The 19075-nt window shown below is 41.8% G+C and overlaps 1 protein-coding gene across 1 annotated transcript in view; it reads right to left on the bottom strand.

Annotated features, from left to right (window-relative positions):
- Positions 1–81: 81 nt before the first annotated feature.
- Positions 82–19075, bottom strand: part of fbn2a (fibrillin 2a) — a gene marked incomplete at its 5' end in the record, with an annotated part of 230050 nt that continues 211056 nt past the window's right edge. Inside the window, 3 exons of the mRNA XM_079803998.1 lie at positions 82–585; positions 965–1775; positions 5755–5874. Coding sequence (XP_079660124.1) covers positions 1540–1775; positions 5755–5874 — 356 coding nt within the window. The 3' untranslated portion in view covers positions 82–585; positions 965–1539. The remainder of the gene's footprint in view (positions 586–964; positions 1776–5754; positions 5875–19075) is intronic.

Genomic DNA, 19075 nt, shown 5'->3' with positions numbered 1-19075 from the left:
TGCTTATGCTTTATGAAAGACAATTGTGTACATATAGGCATTATGATGTGAACATCTCGGGTTGGAAATTCAAAAGGCTTAAAAACATGAAATGTTTTATTACATTTTCTGTGAGGGTTAGGGGAAATATGAGAAAATGAAAAGTATGATTAGCTCCATATAAAAAGAATTCATCACATATTTAGACAGTAATCACCTTAAGCATCTTGGAGAGCAGTTAGCTTCTGATCAGACACATGTTCAGAGGTTCCTGCTTCTCTACTGGAGTGTAATGTGGAGTGTCATGAGCAGATCTGCTTCAGACCGTTTATCTCTGTCTGTGTCATTAGAGAGGGCAGAACCTCTGATCTGCAGTGTGTAGTGTCTCATTGAGGACGTCCTGTGTGTGCTGTGCAGGTAACTGACACCCGCCTGCTGTCTGATCTGGAAGAACCCATCATGGTTGCCAGCTGTGATGGTGTACGTTACGTGCTGGGCGAGGGTTCTAACAGCAGGCAGCAACTCCAGTATGGCTGCTTTGGGTTTGAGATGCAAACGATTGAGAAGTAACTTCAGTGGCTGATCCACGTCCACACTAACTGCTTCCTGTATGAACAGGAGAATATTATTTTACAGTTATGGGGTTCAGTGAATTGACATCCACATGCTAAATTAATTTAGAAGTGAAATTAAACCACCAGTCCAACACACTTTTAAAGGGTTAGTTCACCCAAAAATTAATTATAAACCCTCATGTCATTCCCGTAAGACTTTCGTTCATCTTCGGAAGACAACAAAATCTGAGAGCTTCCTGTCCCTCCATTGACAGCTACGCAGCTACCACTTTTATGTCCAGAAAGGTAGATCATTTGTGTTCTGAAGATGAATGAAAGTTTTACGAGTTTGGAACAACATGGGAGTAATTAATGACAGAATTTTCATTTTTGGGTGAACTAACCCTTTAATAAATGCTCTTGTCTTTTACCAGTGTGTAGTTTGAAGTGTGTCTTCTCCTGACACTTTTCTTCTGATATCCATTCGTTTGGCAGCCGTAGCAGGTTTCAGGAGAAAGAGCGTTTTCTTTTTCTGGTCCAAGCCCACCACCTCCGAAACCAGCAACAGCTACACAGTGCCTGCAGGAACACTCATTCAATCACACTGATGGAAAATATTTAAGACCAATAATTCACCCAGAATGCTGACGAAATGTATTTCTACCCATGTCATTCACATTTAGCAGACACTTCCTGTCCAAAGCAATTTTAAAAAAGGAACACTAGCTATTTGTCAGAGAGCTAACTAGAAACTAAAGGATCAGGGACCATTTAAATGTTTTATTTTCATGACAATTTTCTTTCTGAAGTTTCATTACTATTCTTTCAAAAATCCAGCATGTTTTGAGCAGGTTTAATTAGATTCACCCAAAAATTGCTTAAACAAAAAAGCACAGTTTACTAATTTATAACAGATTATAATGAAATCCATATAAACTGTCCACTATCCGCTATTCAAATTTAAATATTACACATGACTGTAGTTTGGTTGAACTGTAACAGTATTTCACCCCTGTCCTGCTCTGTAATATCCCATGGGACATCCGCACAAAAATCCACCCAGTGTGTTTGAGCAGCTGTATCTGCAGGGGCTCGGGGAGGACACACACTCGTCCTCATCTTCACAGTCCATGGACACCGGGTTAAATGTGAAGCCAGATGGACAGCCACACTTAAAACTTCCCAATGTGTTGAAACAGGAAGCTGAACCACAGTTGCCCGGATTTAAGCACTCATTGTCATCTGCAATACAGAAAAACAGTAAAGCATCACATCATAGAATATAGGACAGATCAAATAGAAACACTTCAACTTTGATTTTTGGGGGCACTTCTGATCTGAATCAGCAAGCTGCTCCAAAGTTTAGCAGCGGCTACCCAAGTAAGTGAGTTAGAGTAGTCAAGGAAATAAAAGCATGGATCACTCTTTCAAATGTATTAAAAGAGAAAAGACTTCATTTTCACCAAACTCACAACTGATAGAAACTTGATTTTACAACCTGATTAACTTGTCTATGAAGCTTGAGAGAAGTCCAGAAGGACGCCCAGATTTTCCACATAAGGCTTAACCCTTACAAAACAAAAATATATTGCAATATACTAGAATTTATATTGTAATACATTAGAAAATATATTTCAATGTATCAGAAACTTCCTCATATATTTGAAAATATATAGCAATATATGGATGGACAACCTATTGCTATATATTGATTAATATATTAAAATACATTGATATACAAACAAAACTGTATTATATTATTGCATGTATGTTTATTGAAACAAAGTAGGCCTATTTTTTTATGAGTTAAGCAAGCTCATGTATAGGTTTACAGAGAGGTTGATTAACAATAGTCCAAATCAAATTTTCATGACATTCATTATATTTTACATTATATAGCCATATGGATGGACCATATATGGCTATGTATTGATTCATATATTGTAAAATGGAGATTCATATATTGTAAAATGGAGATGAGAGTATTATAAATTAAATTATCATTAACAGCAGCAATTACAAAAAAAAAATTTGAGTCCACTTTTTAGTCCCCCACATGACATTTCATCCTCAACATTTTATTCCTCCACATGACATTTCATCATCAACATGACATTTCAGTCCTCCACACTGTTCTCAGGTCACTGTCCCTTCAGTGTCACGGTTCATGAATACATCGTCTCACCTTCTCTGTGTGTGTGGTTGTGTTGGAGGCGTGGTTTCTGAATGCTGAACACTTTGATCACTTCCACCTGCTGCACTCATCACCTGGGCTATTTATACGTGTGACTTACTCAGCCTTGTTGACAGATTGTTGCAGTTTGTCTGGAGGTTCCTGTCTATTTCGTGTGTTCCTGATCGTGGCTCTTCGTTCCGGATTTCTGGATCCCGCTGTTTCGGTTTGCCCATTGCGTCCCTGCGTCGCTGTTCTGAGTGGTGTTCTCTTCAACCTGCCTTTCCCTGCTTCGTTAGTCTGTGCTTTGTCCAGCGATCTGTCCTAACTCTACTGTGAACCTGAGTAGCCTATAATAAATACCTGTTGTTGAACTCGCTATTTGATCTTCTACCTTTTTCCTGTCACCAGAGCCGGCTCTCCCTATAAGCGAACTAAGCGGCTGCTTAGGGCCCCGCCGCCACTAGGGGGCCCCCTAACTACAGATTGCACTCGCCAGCGTCGCCGCAGTTTATCACGCAAGACGCTCAATTCGCGTCATTCGCACCGCGCGAAAAGCGCCTTCCGCGCCGCGGGACCTCTAGACGCGCGTCAACGCGCCTTTCCATTGACTTAACATTGAAATCAAATCACTCGCGCCAGACACTCTATTTGCGTTTGGTGTGAACGCAGCATAACGTTAGCTGTCCGTCGATTATGCTGAATCAACATTGCTTGCGCTATGGTCCAGCCGTCGGCCCCAGCTCTGGGTCTGTCTCCGCGTAGAGACAGACCCACCTCCTATGAATGTTTTTTTTTTTTTTAACAGTTAACGTTACATGACCTACACTAGTTCTGGGAAAGAAAAAAACGAAAAATCTTTGTCTCAATAGACGCTTATTACAATAAAAAAATAGTTTAAGAACATTCGAGAGAAAGAAAGTAATAGGAAGAGAAAGAGCAATCATTTGACAGTCAAAATCAAAATGAAGTTTAAAATAAAGCGGTTAAATACAAGCTTTTTCTTATGGTCTTAATTGAATAGGCAATTAAAGATTATTAATAAATATTAATCTATATACTATTATGAAATATTTTATATAGGCTATTGTTAAGCTAAATCGCCCAGACCATTTAAACCTAAAGAAAACACAGTGTCCTCTCTGAAACATTATTGAATGATGATCGATACAAGACACCTAAAAGCAAAATGGATTTGTGGTAAATTTTAGTAAAGAACACTGTAAAAAAAAGCAGGTCCCCAATTGAAAATTTTCTAGTGAGCGATCACATCTTAATTTTTCAGTTGGCCAAATTGAATTAATGTGAATTGATGCATTTTAATTCAATTAAATTTCAAGAAATTAAATTTGGCCAACTGAAAATTTTAGATGTGATCGCTCACTAGAAAATTTTCAATTGGGCACCTGATTTTTTTTTTACAGTGAATGTATTACTGTATGTAATCATAAAAGGTAAAAAATATCTCACTCCATGCTGTGAAGGTTTAAAATATGAACAGTATGTAAGAGTTAATCAACCAATAATTAAATAATATACTTTAACATTGGATTTCTTTTAATTTACCCTTAACATAATTGTAAAAAACTAAATGTCACTTTCTCAGGAGGAGCCATTCTTAAATATTTTGGTGGTCGTGGAGAAACATTTCAGGAGGCTGACACCAGAGATGACACAAGGAAATATTTCCCACTGCCTTTCTTTTGAATAGTTTTGTGCGCAACTTCAACATAGCTAATTTTCCTCTTGCCAATAAATTTTTTTGTTTTATAATCATAATTCACTATGTTGTCTAATTGTACTTTAATATTAATTTAAAATGAATGTGTTTTATCTACTCTGCATACTGTATTTATTATTAATTATATTATAATCTCAACAGCTGGAGGAGGTGACTCTACTGCTGCTTCAGTAGAGCATAGCGAGCCGCATACCACTATGGCTAATGTTGTAAGTTAGCTATATATTGTTAATGCTAAATTATTAATATTTATTTGTTTACAACAAATTGACCTTAAATTTGCAAATCTATAATCTTTACTTTTACTGTTTCAGTGAGTGTACTTTAATAAGCAGTAAAATAATTGTAGGCAATCATGTTAAAAGATATACAGATGAAACATGTAAGTGTTAGATTGTATACAGTTGCTGGTTTGCAGTGCAATACTCCATTATTCACTGCAAGGCAGGGCCCCAAAATTATCCTGCTTAGGGCCCCCAGATTTACAGAGCCGGCCCTGCCTGTCACCAGACGTAACATTCAGCTGCTGCTTTTGAAATAAACCTCATTCAGTTACTGTGAACTATATTGATGTCTTATTCAATCTATTATATTTTAAAATATATGACAGACATTGTACATTAGATTATTTCATATTTACCATGTATACAATATATAATATTATAGGCTAATTATATATAATGTATTATGTAATATAAATCAATATATTTAAGACATATGTTCCCATATAAATCTGATTATATTATCTTGTACATTGAGGTATATTATCACATAATTTTACATATATATTTACATATATATATACAATGGCTCTTCCAATATATAATTTCATATAACGAGGGATATATTTCAAAATACATAACAATATATTAAATAGTATAATATGTATTTATTCAATATATGAAAACGGCAATAATTGCAGTATTGTCCCATATATTGCAATATATAACTTACATATATAATATATTATTAGATAATATATCATATGATATATTACTATGTAAATCTCACAATATATGGAGACACATGAAATATATATATATTGAGAAATATATTTTTGTTGCCTAAGGGAACATAGGGTGATTTAAGTTATGTATGCTCTGGGTATCAGAAGGTAAATACAACAATCTCTGTTTAACTCCCGTTTAAACTTAGATTGCAAGGTTTAGGGTTAGGGTATAGAATACACAGTTTTAACAGTATAAAAAAATGTCCCCATAAATTCAATGGAAAGTCCCCATAAAACATGGAATCCCAACAATTGTGTGTGTGAGAGAGGGAGTGTGAGTGTGAGTGTGTGTACTAACCCACACACTGGTTCCACTGCTGGTGCTGTGTGTATCCTTGTGGACAGCTGCAGCGGAAACCACCCGCAACATTCTGACAACCAAACTGACACCTTTGATCATGCGCACACTCATCTATATCTAAGAAAGAGAGAGAAACAGCACTGTCAATAACATTATGCAACATTATTCAGGCATCTCACATAGTATAGTACAGTGGCCACCCAAAATGCTGGTGAAATGCATTCACTCTTCCATTACTTGGTCTGAACCCGAGTTTGATTCCTTCCTCCTCATCCTTCCCCATCTCTTCACATTGTACTTGTGGGTCCAAACCATGGTGTACTTGTGTCATCAACGGCAGCTGTTTACCACTGTAACTGGGTAATGACTCAGGAGGAGAAGATCCTAGCTTTGCGGTTTAATTCACGTTTTTGTTACATTGGATTTATTAGTAGAACCTTGCATTTGTGTGATGTAAGAGATGAGGAGAATGCAAAAGAACCACTTATTCAAGCAACCTTTAGAAAACCTTTGGTTTAGAAACCAGCGTTCAACAGCGTCCTAGAGGTCTACAAAAATATGAAGTGAGGTTGGTAGACACTGTGGTGGAAATCCGTTGGGAGTGTCAAGATGTTATTGGACATTGGTGTGTCCTGAAATATGATAATGACATCTATCCTGGAACCATCCTCAAAGTCAGTGAAATGCATGCAAACATCAAACTGCATTCATAAAATAGGAAGGAACCGTTTCTTCTGGTGTACTCCCTCGAGTCCCCCAATCAATTCTGTTACTTCAACTCTGTTTATGAACTATTTTCACAAATAAATAAATTGTTGTTTAAATTCTCAAACATTATTGATGCATTTTGCACCCCTATAATAACACAACACAACAATAAAACAAGTTTTTTTTATACTGGATATTGTATATAATACATTTTTAGATAAAAAATATTTGTTCCTAATGGTTGGAATGGATGGTTCTGTGAAGACATTGTACTTTTTTTCTTTTCTTTCATTTTTAAGGTATGCATAGGTGAAATATCTCAACTTCAAGTGTTGGAATTGTCTAAAGGAACAAGAAGGATTTTTTCTGTTATGATGTATTGTTATTTCTACACATTGCCTAATTTGTCTGTAACAGAGTTGACACACAATACTATATAGAAATATTTTTTTACGTTTAACGAAAAACTGAAGTAACTTGTGTTTGGCAAGCACTGAATTATTAACATTTTATGTTTTCAATAAAATTCAAAATAAAATACCTGCCCCTTTTGTCCCAAAATGTAATGTGCCCCTCCCTAGTAATAGTAAATAATATGTATTACTATTATAAATATTTTAATAAATAACAATACGCTTATATACAATTTTACCACTAACAATATTCGAAAAAAAAAAAAAAAAAAAAAAAATTATATATATATATATATATATATATATTTTTTTTTTTTTTTTTGGCAGAGGTGGATCGGTAGGTGGAGTTACCTTTTCAGCTCTATATACACGCAGCCTGCACACAGCACAGCGATTAGCCGCGTGAGTTTTCAAACTACACGATCAGCAGGTAAGCTAATACAGAACATGTATATTTATCCTACCACCACGCTGTTACAAACAGAGTAGACACGGATAACAGAGGAAGGTGAAAGCAGAGTTTATTTCGGAACCAGAAAGTGAGCAGGTGCGGTGAGAGTCTGAGTGAGAGTATCTGGTAATGCTGGAATGGTTTGTAATACAATACGTCTTGGGATCTTGAACACAGGAACAATGGATCGAAGGAGACGAGGACCAGGAGACAGGACGAGACGAGGAGACACTCAGGGTTCGTTGGGGATCAGGTAAGCAGTCAGGTGAGTCCGAGGAAGCAAGCATGTAGGGTCATGTGCAAACGATACCGGACAGTGACTGAGTGTGAGCGTGGTACTTAAGTGCAGGTGGTGATTGCAGTGATGACGACGTACAGGTGTGTGTGCTCAGTATTCAGGTGACAGGGATCGTTGTGGTAGTGAGGGGGTGGAGCCTGGCGTGCATGTAACATTACCCCCCCCTCCACGGCCATCTCCTGAGGGCCGAGGACCCCGACGCCGTGGTGGTCGACCTCTACCCCGCGGTGCCGGTCGATCAGGGCAGGTAGCGTGGAATGTCTCTAGTAGATTCGGATCAAGGATGTCGTGCCTGGGTACCCACGATCTTTCTTCAGGGCCGTACCCCTCCCAGTCTACCAGGTACTGTAGTTGACCACCACGACGCTGGGAGTCTAAGATGTCCTGGACCTGATATGCTGCGGCGTCGTCAACGAGAAGTGGAGGGGGAGGCTCCGGAGTAACGCCAGGCTCTGGGGAAACAGAAACAGAGGGGTAGTGAGGTTTCAGGAGAGACACGTGGAAAGTGGGGTGAATCTGGTACTGAGGTGGTAGTTGGAGTCTATACGTCACCGGATTGATCTGCTGCAGGATCTCGAAGGGGCCAATGAACCTGGGACTCAACTTCTTGCACTGCAGACGCAGTCTGATGTCCCGGGTGGACAGCCAGACCTTCTGCCCCACCTGGAATGTCGGGGCATCGGAGCGGTGAAGGTCGGCTGTCAACCTGCGTCTGCAGAGTGCCCGTTGTAGTTGGTGATGGGCTGAGTCCCAGACCCTCTCACTCTCCCGGAACCAGTAGTCAACCGCAGGAATGTCGGAGGGTTCCCCAGACCAGGGGAAGAGGGGCGGTTGATAGCCGAGTACGCACTGGAAAGGTGTCAGGCCGGTGGTGGATTGTCGAAGTGAGTTCTGTGCGTACTCGTCCCATCCTAGAAACTGGTTCCAGGAGTCCTGGTGGCCGTGACAGAAGGTACGGAGGAAACGGCCAATCTCCTGGATCTTTCTTTCCGTCTGCCCGTTCGTCTGAGGATGGTATCCGGACGTGAGGCTGACGGTCACACCTAGGAGTGCAAAGAAGGCCTTCCATACCTTAGAAATTAATTGAGGACCTCTGTCAGATACGATATCTTCGGGAATGCCATAATACCGGAAGACGTGGTTAAACATGGCATCCGCGGTCTCTAGGGCTGTGGGAAGTCCTCGTAGTGGGAGCAGCTGGCAGGACTTCGAGAAGCGATCGACCACTACGAGGATACAGGTACAGTTCTCTGAATTGGGCAGGTCTGTGATAAAATCCACCCCAAGGTGTGACCACGGACGGTTGGGAACGGGCAGAGGCAGGAGTTTCCCAGCTGGCAGGTGTCGAGGGCTTTTGGCCATGGCGCATTCCCGGCATCCCCTCACGTACCTTCTGACATCAGCTGGCATGTGTGGCCACCAGAAGCGAGAGGGTTTCATTGACCCCAGGTTGACCAGTGCCCAGTGATGTATGTGAGGAGTGAATCAGAGGGATGCGTTGTGCTCGAGTGATGTATTGCAAGCCCGGAGGACAGCCCGGCGGCACATTGGTGGAGGCATTGGTAGAGGGCAGGGTCTCTTCTGACCATGTAATGAGACTGAGGAAGAGCTTCGTGGGGAGAATGGGTTCCTCTTCTTCCTCGGAACGTTCCTCTGGGCCGTGGATGCGGGAAAGGGCATCCACCTTGATGTTCTTGGCCCCTGGCCGGTAGGAAATGTGGAAGTCGAACCTCGTGAAGAAGAGTGCCCAGCGAGCCTGTTGGGGGTTGAGTCGTCTTACCTCTCGGAGATACCCCAGGACCAGGAACGGGTGTTTGGAGCCCTCTAGCCAGTGCCTCCACTCCTCCAGTGCGAGCTTGATGGCTAGGAGCTCTCGGTTGCCGATGTCATAGTTAACCTCCGCCGGGCTGAGCTTGCGGGAGAAGAAGGCACATGGATGGAGACGGCTGGGGTTCCCCTGCTGCTGAGAAAGGACCCCACCCACCCCGGTGGTAGAGGCGTCCACCTCCACGACAAAGGGAAGCTCGGGATCAGGATGGACCAGGAGGGGAGCTGTCGTGAAGGTGTCCTTCAGGGTCTGGAAGGCTTGGGTGGCGGATGGGGTCCAGGACAGAGACTTGGGCTTGTTGCAGAGCAGGCTGGTGAGGGGACTGGCAATGGAGCTGTAGTTTTGTATGAAGCGTCGATAGAAATTTGCGAAACCCAGGAAGCGTTGTAGTTCCTTCACGGAGGTGGGAGTTGGCCAAGACCGGATGGCTTCCACCTTCCTCTCATCCATCCGGATGCCACTGTGATCTATGTTGCACCCGAGGAACTGCACAGTGGGCTGGTGGAATGAGCACTTCTCGGCCTTGAGGTAGAGCTGGTAGTTCCTCAGGCGTTGTAGGACCTCCGCAACGTGACGGCGATGGTCGGCCATGCTCCGGGAGTAGATCAAGATGTCATCTATATATACCAGCACGAACCTGTGGAGACACTCCCAGAGCACCTCGTGGATGAAGTCCTGGAATACGGAGGGGGCGTTGGCGAGTCCATAGGGCATCACTAAATACTCGTAGTGACCAGTGGGCGTGACAAAGGCGGTCTTCCACTCGTCCCCCTCACGTATCCGGATGAGGTTGTAAGCGCTGCGGAGGTCCAACTTCGTGAACACAGTGGCACCACGGAGATGTTCCAGGGCAGCTGGGACGAGAGGAAGGGGGTAACGGAACTTGACTGTGATGTTATTTAATGACCGGTAGTCGATACAAAGCCTCCGTCCTTCTTTGCCACGAAGAAGAAGCTCGAAGCAGCAGGGGAGGTAGATGGACGGATGTAGCCTTGCTCCAGCGCCTCCTTGATGTACTCCTCCATGGCCTTCTCCTCCGGGAGAGAGAGGGGATAGATTTTCCCCCTGGGCACTGGTTCACCAGGCAGCAGATTGATGGCGCAGTCCCATGGCCGATGGGGAGGCAGCTTGGAGGCCCGTTGGGGACAGAAGACGTCTCTGAAGGGGGCATAACAGGAGGGGACATCCACCGATCGTCTCTCTACCGGACTCTCGATGGACGTGGCACAGACAGGGAGATCTTGGGGATGCGGAGAGGGACGAATCGGTGGAGATGGGAAGCAGTCCGGGAAGCAGCTGTCGCCCCACTTCAGGACCTCTCCTGTCTTCCAGGAGATGACGGGTTGTGCTGCTCTAACCACGGGCGCCCTAGGATGATGTCAGCAGTGGATTCCTCCAGAACCAGCAGGTGTAGTCGCTCCATGTGGAGGATTCCGACTTGCACTCCGATGGGGCCCACGGAGCGACTAACCTGCCTCCGACTGAGTGGTCTGCCCGTTACCGACTGGACCTGGTAGATCGTCAAAGTTGTAGACGTGCAGAGCTTGAGCTGACGGCAGAGGGTTCCCGAGATGAAGTTCCCGGCTGACCCAGAATCGAGGAGGGCAGTAACTGAAAGGGAGATTCCAGCAGCAGTAAGGTTCACAGTTGTGGTGAGTGGCTTCATTTTAGAGAGTGAAGGAATGATTGCACTCACCATGGGTCGAGGAGGACGGACTGGGCATTCTGAGATGTAATGCCCAGGTAGACCGCAGTAGAGACAGAGAATCTGGGTCAGCCGTCTCTGCCGTTCAGCTGACGTCAGTCGGGAGTTCTCCAGTTGCATGGGCTCGGGGTTGGGTTCTGGAGTGCTGACATCACCTGGTCGGCGGAGGAACAATGACGACTGGCCCTGGTGCTCTTCGATGCACGACTGCATACGAGAGGCGAAGCGGATGGAGAGTTGGATGAAGCGTTCTAGCCCGATGGTATCCTCGTATGCAGCGAGATGCAGCCGCACCCAAGGATCCAGACCCTGTCGGTAGGTCGTAAGCAAGGACTGCTCGTTCCATCCACTAGCAGCAGCGAGGGTTCGAAACTGTAGAGCATACTCATTAACTGTGGAGGTACCTTGTTTCAGATGGTATAACTGTTCTCCGATCGACGATTCCCATGATGGTTTCCCAAAGACCTCCTTAAAGTGAGACAGGAACCCCGACAGGGTCTGGATCACTGGACTGTCTGTGGACCACATGGATTCCGCCCAACGGACCGCTTTACCGGAGAGTTGAGATGTGATGAACGCTACCTTAGCGCGATCGTTGGGGTACAGGCGCGGCTGCATCTCCAGGACCAGCGAACATTGCAGAAGGAATCCGTTGCAATCCTCCGCCGAACCAGAGAAGGGCGCCGGTCTGGCCATGGGACTGGCGTACTCGGGGGGGCGAAGAAGTGGTTGTGTGGATCCCGGAAGTGCTCGCCGGTGAAGGAGCGCTGTGTCACGGTCCGGTATTCTGTTACAAACAGAATAGACACGGATAACAGAGGAAGGTGAAAGCAGAGTTTATTTCGGAACCAGGAAGTGAGCAGGTGCGGTGAGAGTATCTGGTAATGCTGGAATGGTTGGTAATACAATACGTCTTGGGATCTTGAACACAGGAACAATGGATCGAAGGAGACGAGGACCAGGAGACAGGACGAGACGAGGAGACACTCAGGGTTCGTTGGGGATCAGGTAAGCAGTCAGGTGAGTCCGAGGAAGCAAGCATGTAGGGTCATGTGCAAACGATACCGGACAGTGACTGAGTGTGAGCGTGGTGCTTAAGTGCAGGTGGTGATTGCAGTGATGATGACGTGCAGGTGTGTGTGCTCAGTATTCAGGTGACAGGGATCGTTGTGATAGTGAGGGGGTGGAGCCTGGCGTGCATGTAACACACGCTACTGTAAAGGTTGCGGGAGCGTGCAAGTTTGCATAATTATAATAAAAGCATAACTCGAGTCTTGAGTTCAGCAGCAGCATTCTGAGTCTGACAATGTCATTCAATGTGTTTTTATCCAAGACCATAGCACGTCCTCATGTTATTAGCTCGGGGAAATAAATCTAGTGAAATTAAATGAAAAAGTCCATGTCAAACTCTAAATTGTATGGAATTTATATATTTGATATCATGGTAACTTGCATGAAGGTCTCATTTGTAAAGTTCATGTATTAACCAACAGGAACTAACCATGAGCAATAGCCTACATTTGTTATTGTATATTAATATTTTAATCTTTTTCAATGTTAGTTAATACAAATACAGCTGTTCATTGTTTGTTCATGTTACTTGACACAGTGCATTAACTAATATAACATATACAACTTTTGATTTTAATAATGTATTAGTAAATGCTGAAATTAATATAAACTAAGATTAATAAATGCTGTACAAGGGCAGTTTATTATTGGTTCATGTTAACAAATGTAGTCAACTAATGAAATCTTATTGTAAAATGTTACCTATTTCATGACAGCAAATACTTTCATACTTACAATACAGGTTTACAACATCAACAAAACTGAACATGAATTCCTCATAATTACCAGCTTGATTCTCACTGTTTTGTTTAGCAAAGTAAAAGTAAATAATTATATATATATATATATATTTAGTAATATAATAATTTCCCTGTTTTTGTTTGATGTGTTATGCATTCTATTTGTATCAATGTCTTTTCATAGAATGCCAAGGAAATATGGAATATTTTTAAGAATGGTTTTAACCATATATTGAAAGCCAGTGGGGAACAAAATAGATTTTTTTTGTTAACCCTCTGGGGTTCTTCATTTATTGGTCACACTCAGGACCTTCGGGTCAAAAATTACCCGGAGGGCGGGATTAAGATAAAAAAGACTTGAGTAAAATCAATGAAATATTTATGCAATAATTATGACCCATTTTTTCCCATTGAATATATAAAAAAAAAAATGTATGTATGTATGTATGTATGTATGTATGTATGTATGTATGTATGTATGTATGTATGTATGTATGTATGTATGTATGTATGTATGTATGTATGTATGTATGTATGTATGTATGTATGTATATATATATGTATATATATATATATATATATATATATATTTTTTTTATTAAAGCTGTATTTCATTTTAGAGTCAAGCCTAGGCCTCATGAAAGTAATTTTTTTAATGAGATCGGTGCCATCCGGTGGACACGGAGCATTTTTATCACGCAATAGCTAATTTTTACCACTATAGTGGATCTCTTGGAGCTTCATTGGAATGGTCCGAAACTTCGTAACTTTATTGGTACTTGGTATAAGAACACCCAAAAAAATTGGGGACAGGATTTGAAAAGTCTTAGTGGTCGTAAAAAAAAACAGTCACACCTTCGGGTAAAAAATGACCCCCATAGGAAATTAATGGGAAATTCGTTTTTTTGTGCATACTATCTACAAATTAGCCGGGATGCATAAAAAAAAGGGCTCAACAGTGAAGGGGTGAATCTCTAAAACATCAAGAGTGCAAAACAGACAAAATAACTCACACACACACACACACACACACACATATACACACAAAAACACACACGCACACACAACTGAACGTGTTCCATTCCAAAAGCGAATTGTGTTTGTGTGTGTGTGTGCGTGTGTGAGTTTTGCACTCTTGATGTTTTAGAGATTCACCCCTTCACTGTTGAGTCCTTTTTTTCTGCATCCTGGCTGATTTGTTGATTGTATGCACAAAAAAACTCTGTAGCTGTGTCTCATTTAATTTAATTTTGAAGGCTGCATCCTCTGGAGGACACATCCTATGAAGGATGCGGTATACGGAGAGTCCTTAATCAGAATTAAACGAGACGTCCTCCGTAGGACACACAGGCAGGAAGTATCACGTTGCTATGCCTACACGTTCACCGTGGAGTTGCGCTCTCACACCAGTTATATGAATGAAAATTATTTATAACTTGAAAATGACTATGAAATGTTTTGCCTTGACAGCAAAGTACTGTTCTAAACGTTTATAAAAAAAAAAAAAAAAAAAAAAAAAAAAAAATCACAACACTTGTAATCCTGTTTACCACAACTATCTATTTGAGGTATATATACAGCTTAAAAACAAAAACAAGCTTTAAACTACTTAAGTTTAAACACCACATCTTCGCTTGCATGTATATCTGCCGGCGGCGCCATTTTTTCAAATAATATTTAAAAAACATGACGGTTGTTAATGGCGACGCAAAGAATTGTGGGTTATCTGCAGCAACGAAGGATACACCTCATGCACACTCCGAATTCCTGAAAAGAAGGGCGCATTTGAAGGTCGCATTCGGAGTATCCTACTTACTTTTTTGAAATGAGACAGCCTTCAGACGCATGCAGCCTTCAAATGCGACCTCCGGAGGATGCAGCCTTTCGAAATGAGACACAGCTTGTATTTTCATATTTTTGCCGATTTTCCATTCATTTCCTATGGGGATCATTTTTGACCCGAAGGTCCTGAGTGTTTTTTACGACCACTTAGACTTTTCAAATCCTGTCCAAAATTTTTTTGGGTGTTCATATACCAAGTACCAATAAAGTCACCAGTCAATAAAGGACCATTCCGATTTAGCTACGATTTTTAATTTTTTTTACAAAAACGCTTTGGGTCATTTTTGACCCGAAGAACCCCAGAGGGTTAAAATATTTAAAAACACAACAGACAGACGCGTACTGCTTTAAATACAGGTGATTTATGTCATAAATAAATACATTTAAATTATGTACAAAATACATTTGATTCTTGTTATTTTTTTAGTGCCCTTTTTGGTCCTTCTGCCCCTGCCCCTGAGGAGGTCTGTGCACGCCACTGGCTCACACTGTATTGAGCAGACACGTTCAGTTTTTTTAATTTTAGTGTCTGTTCTCTAACTGTACTAAATTATTTTATTACTATAAAAATCAAAGCGATGGTGGGGGCGGTGCCGCGGTGGAAAAGTGATGTAACCGGTGTTTCGCCTGTTTCGCAACACAGACTATCGCAGCAAGCACATGAACTTTAACGACATCCCATTCTTAATCCGTAGGGTTTAATATGGAGTTGACCCACCTGTAGTAAACAGCACATTCCAGGGCCCATTTTATGGCCGGGCCACTCTTTGTCCATAACAGTGGACAAAGGTTTGCTACATTTTGATTGGATCTTGGTAGACTGACAAAAACAAACTGTCCAATGCCATCAGATAAAGATGCTAGGACAACAGCCAGACACCTCTTAGAGGGCAATAAGAAGAACTCTTGTACCAAGCCCAGGAAGGACAAGACATCTCATTGGTCCACATGCAGTTTCTGCCCTTTACCCAAATCCCTAGTGTCCTGGTCTATGACTGCCATAAAAATTCCACAGGACCTTAGCAGTAGTGGGTGAAACAAAGACCACAATGATCCTAAATCATGGGCATCTCAGGAACTGCTCTCCAGTGGTTCAAGTCTTACCTCTCAGGTAGGTCCTTCAGGGTGTCATGTAGAGGTGAAGTGTCTAAGTCACATCATCTAGCTACTGTAGTTCCCCAGGGCTCAGTGTTTAGACCACTCCTCTTCTCCATCTACATGTCATCACTGGGATCTGTCATTCAGAAACATGGCTTTTCCTTTCACTGCTATGCCGATGACACTCAACTCTACTTCTCATTTCAACCAGATGATCCCACGGTTGGTGTTCGTATCGCTGCCTGCCTAACAGACATTTCGGCCTGGATGAAGGAATATCACCTGCAACTCAACCTTGCAAAGACAGAACTGCTTGTGGTCTCAGCCAACCCAGCACTTCATCACAATCTCTCCATTCAGCTAGGATCATCAACCATAACTCCGTCCAGGACAGCCAGGAACCTTGGAGTTGTGATTGATGATCAGCTAAAATTCGCTGACCACATTACTGCAACAACCCGGTCCTGCAGATTTGCGTTATACAACATTAGGAAGACCCTTCCTATCAGAACAGGCCACACAACTCCTAGTCCAAGCTCTTGTTCTCTCCAGACTGGACTACTGTAATGCTCTTCTAGCGGGCCTTCCGCCATGCACTATCAAACCCTTGCAACTGATCCAGAATGCAGCAGCGAGGGTGGTCTTTAACGAGCCGAAGAGAGCGCACGTCACCCCTCTCTTCATCAGTCTGCACTGGCTGCCAATAGCCGCTCACCCCAAATTCAAGGCACTGGTGCTCGCCTTCAAATCAACCACTGGCTCTGCACCAATATACCTAAACTCGCTTGTTCAGACTTACACACCCTCCAGGAGCTTACGTTCTGCCAGTGAACGACGCCTTGTGGTGCCATACCAGAGAGGCATGAAATCGCTCTCACTGACCTTTTCCTGGACCGCCCCCACTTGGTGGAATGACCTGCCTATCTCAATTCGTGTGGCCGAGTCTGTAGCCATTTTCAAAAAACATCTAAAGACACATCTCTTCCAACAGCACCTGACCAATCAAGAATAGCACTTATCATTCTATTAATTTTCTGTCTGTCTAATAATTTTTTTTTTTTTTTATTCTGTCCTGTGTGTTCTGTACTAGATTAACTGAGACTTGTTACAGCACTTGCATACTGTTGCCCTTGACTGTTCTAGTTGCTTCTATTGCTCTCATTTGTAAGTCGCTTTGGATAAAAGCGTCTGCTAAATGACTAAATGTAAATGTAATTTTAAATCCATTCATAACTATGTTTGGAAACCTTAAGACTGATGTAAACTACACACATCCATTTCATACTTATTCAGAGAAATAAGAATTCTCAGTGACAGCTATTTGTAATGCAACATCTTACACAGAATCAGCTGTTAATGAACAAATGAATGAACAGTTCAATCTTTTCCCATCATGTTTGGTTTCTATTTGTTTAGAATATTGCCACAGGTATTCTGATGGTGGTTTGGAAAGTGAGAAATGCATTGGTAAACTTTAAAGACACTTTAAAGACTTCTAACTGTGTACAGTATGCAAATGAGTTCCAAAGGAGAAAGTAGGATGAGCCTAGGGTTGCCACCCGTCCCTTAAAATACGGAATCGTCCCGTATTTACAAGCAAAAGGATGCGTCCTGTATCAAACCAATACGGAACGCGATTTGTCCCGTATTTTACATAGGTCCACACATAGTTCAGTAAACACATACGGATTTTGCAGTGTGGAGAATACTGATAGCAAATATAAAGAAATCAATTTCACAATAAGTAGTACAGGAGCTCATTTGTGCGTGGTTGCGTTTTAGCGGCTTTGTTGCCATAGCGGCGGAGTCTCGAGAACATGCGCTGTGCCGTGTGCCTGTAAACTTGCGCGTTTGAATGCAAGAGGATCTCCAGATATAGAGCTGAATATCAAAAAGGTATCAATGGGTCTGTCCAGTAACTCATGATGAACCTCAGGCCAACTGCACACTTTATGAGAAGCATTTCAGTGTCTCAGCCTGTCTGACTTAAAAGCAGCAGCGCTGACAGACCGGTCTATGTGACACACACATCCGTGCTTCTAAAGGTATAGGCCTATTTTTTTTTTAATGGATAATATATTAATATAATATTCCATACATTATCAGAGTTTGGCAGACAGAATTATTATTTTTTTTAGACAGGTTAATTCATATATTATAGCCTAATTAATGTTATTATTAATTTATAATTTAGCTAGGCTATATTAATCATACATAATAAATAATCCGGTCATATAAAGTTTATGACATTTAAACAAATATTTAGATTAAAATGGGACAAAAAATTACATGATAATATAGTCATAATTCAAGTAAATTAATGCAAAAAATAAACATTTTTGAAATTCAAAAAAGTGATTACTGGTTCAAAATGACTGCTTAAAGGGACAGTTCACCCAAAAATGAAAATTCTGTCATAATTTACTCACCCTCAAGTTGTTCCAAACATGTATAAATGTCTTTGTTATGTTGAACACATAGGAAGATTACTATGGTAGTCAATGGTGCCCCTAAAGCAGTCTGTACAAACTTTCTTCAAAATATCTTCTTTTGTGTTCAGCAGAAGAAAGAAACTCATACAGGTTTGGAACATCATGAGGGCGAGTAAATGATGAAAGAATTTTCATTTTGGGTGAACTATCAAAAAAATAATCAAATGTAAAATAATATAAAATGTGTTCTGTTGCAAGTTCACATACTTGATCTCATGTTTTCTTATGGTTTATTGTTGAGCTGTCAAGTTGTCTATGTTGAAATAATTATTTTATGATGTATTCTTTATTTCTGTCCTTTATGCAATTGTTTTTTTTTTTGGGAGGGGGGGCGGGTAGTTGTGAATGGGTGTCCCTTATTTTGCCACACTGTAGGTGGCAACCCTAGGTGAGCCTCACTGTGGACCCCCTCTGTTGCCAGCAGCCAATCGCAACACTGGAATGGAGAAGCGTCAAATTGCAATCTCCTCCTATTCGGAAAAGGATAAAGGTACCCTTTCAACAGACACACCTCGTTCTGAGTTTCTCCTTGAGAGATACCAACAGTTCAACAAGTTCTGAGTTTCTCCTTGAACTTCTTTCCAGAAACCATGGCATTGATGTATATTATCAGTATATGATTTTCTAATTTACATTAGAGGTAATTTAACTGATGCTAGTTAATAACAAATA

Source organism: Gobio gobio, assembly GCF_949357685.1.
Source record: "Gobio gobio genome assembly, chromosome: 22".
Taxonomy (NCBI): domain Eukaryota; kingdom Metazoa; phylum Chordata; class Actinopteri; order Cypriniformes; family Gobionidae; genus Gobio; species Gobio gobio.
The sequence above is the reverse complement of the archived record's forward strand: the minus strand, read 5'-3'. Positions and strand labels throughout refer to the sequence as shown.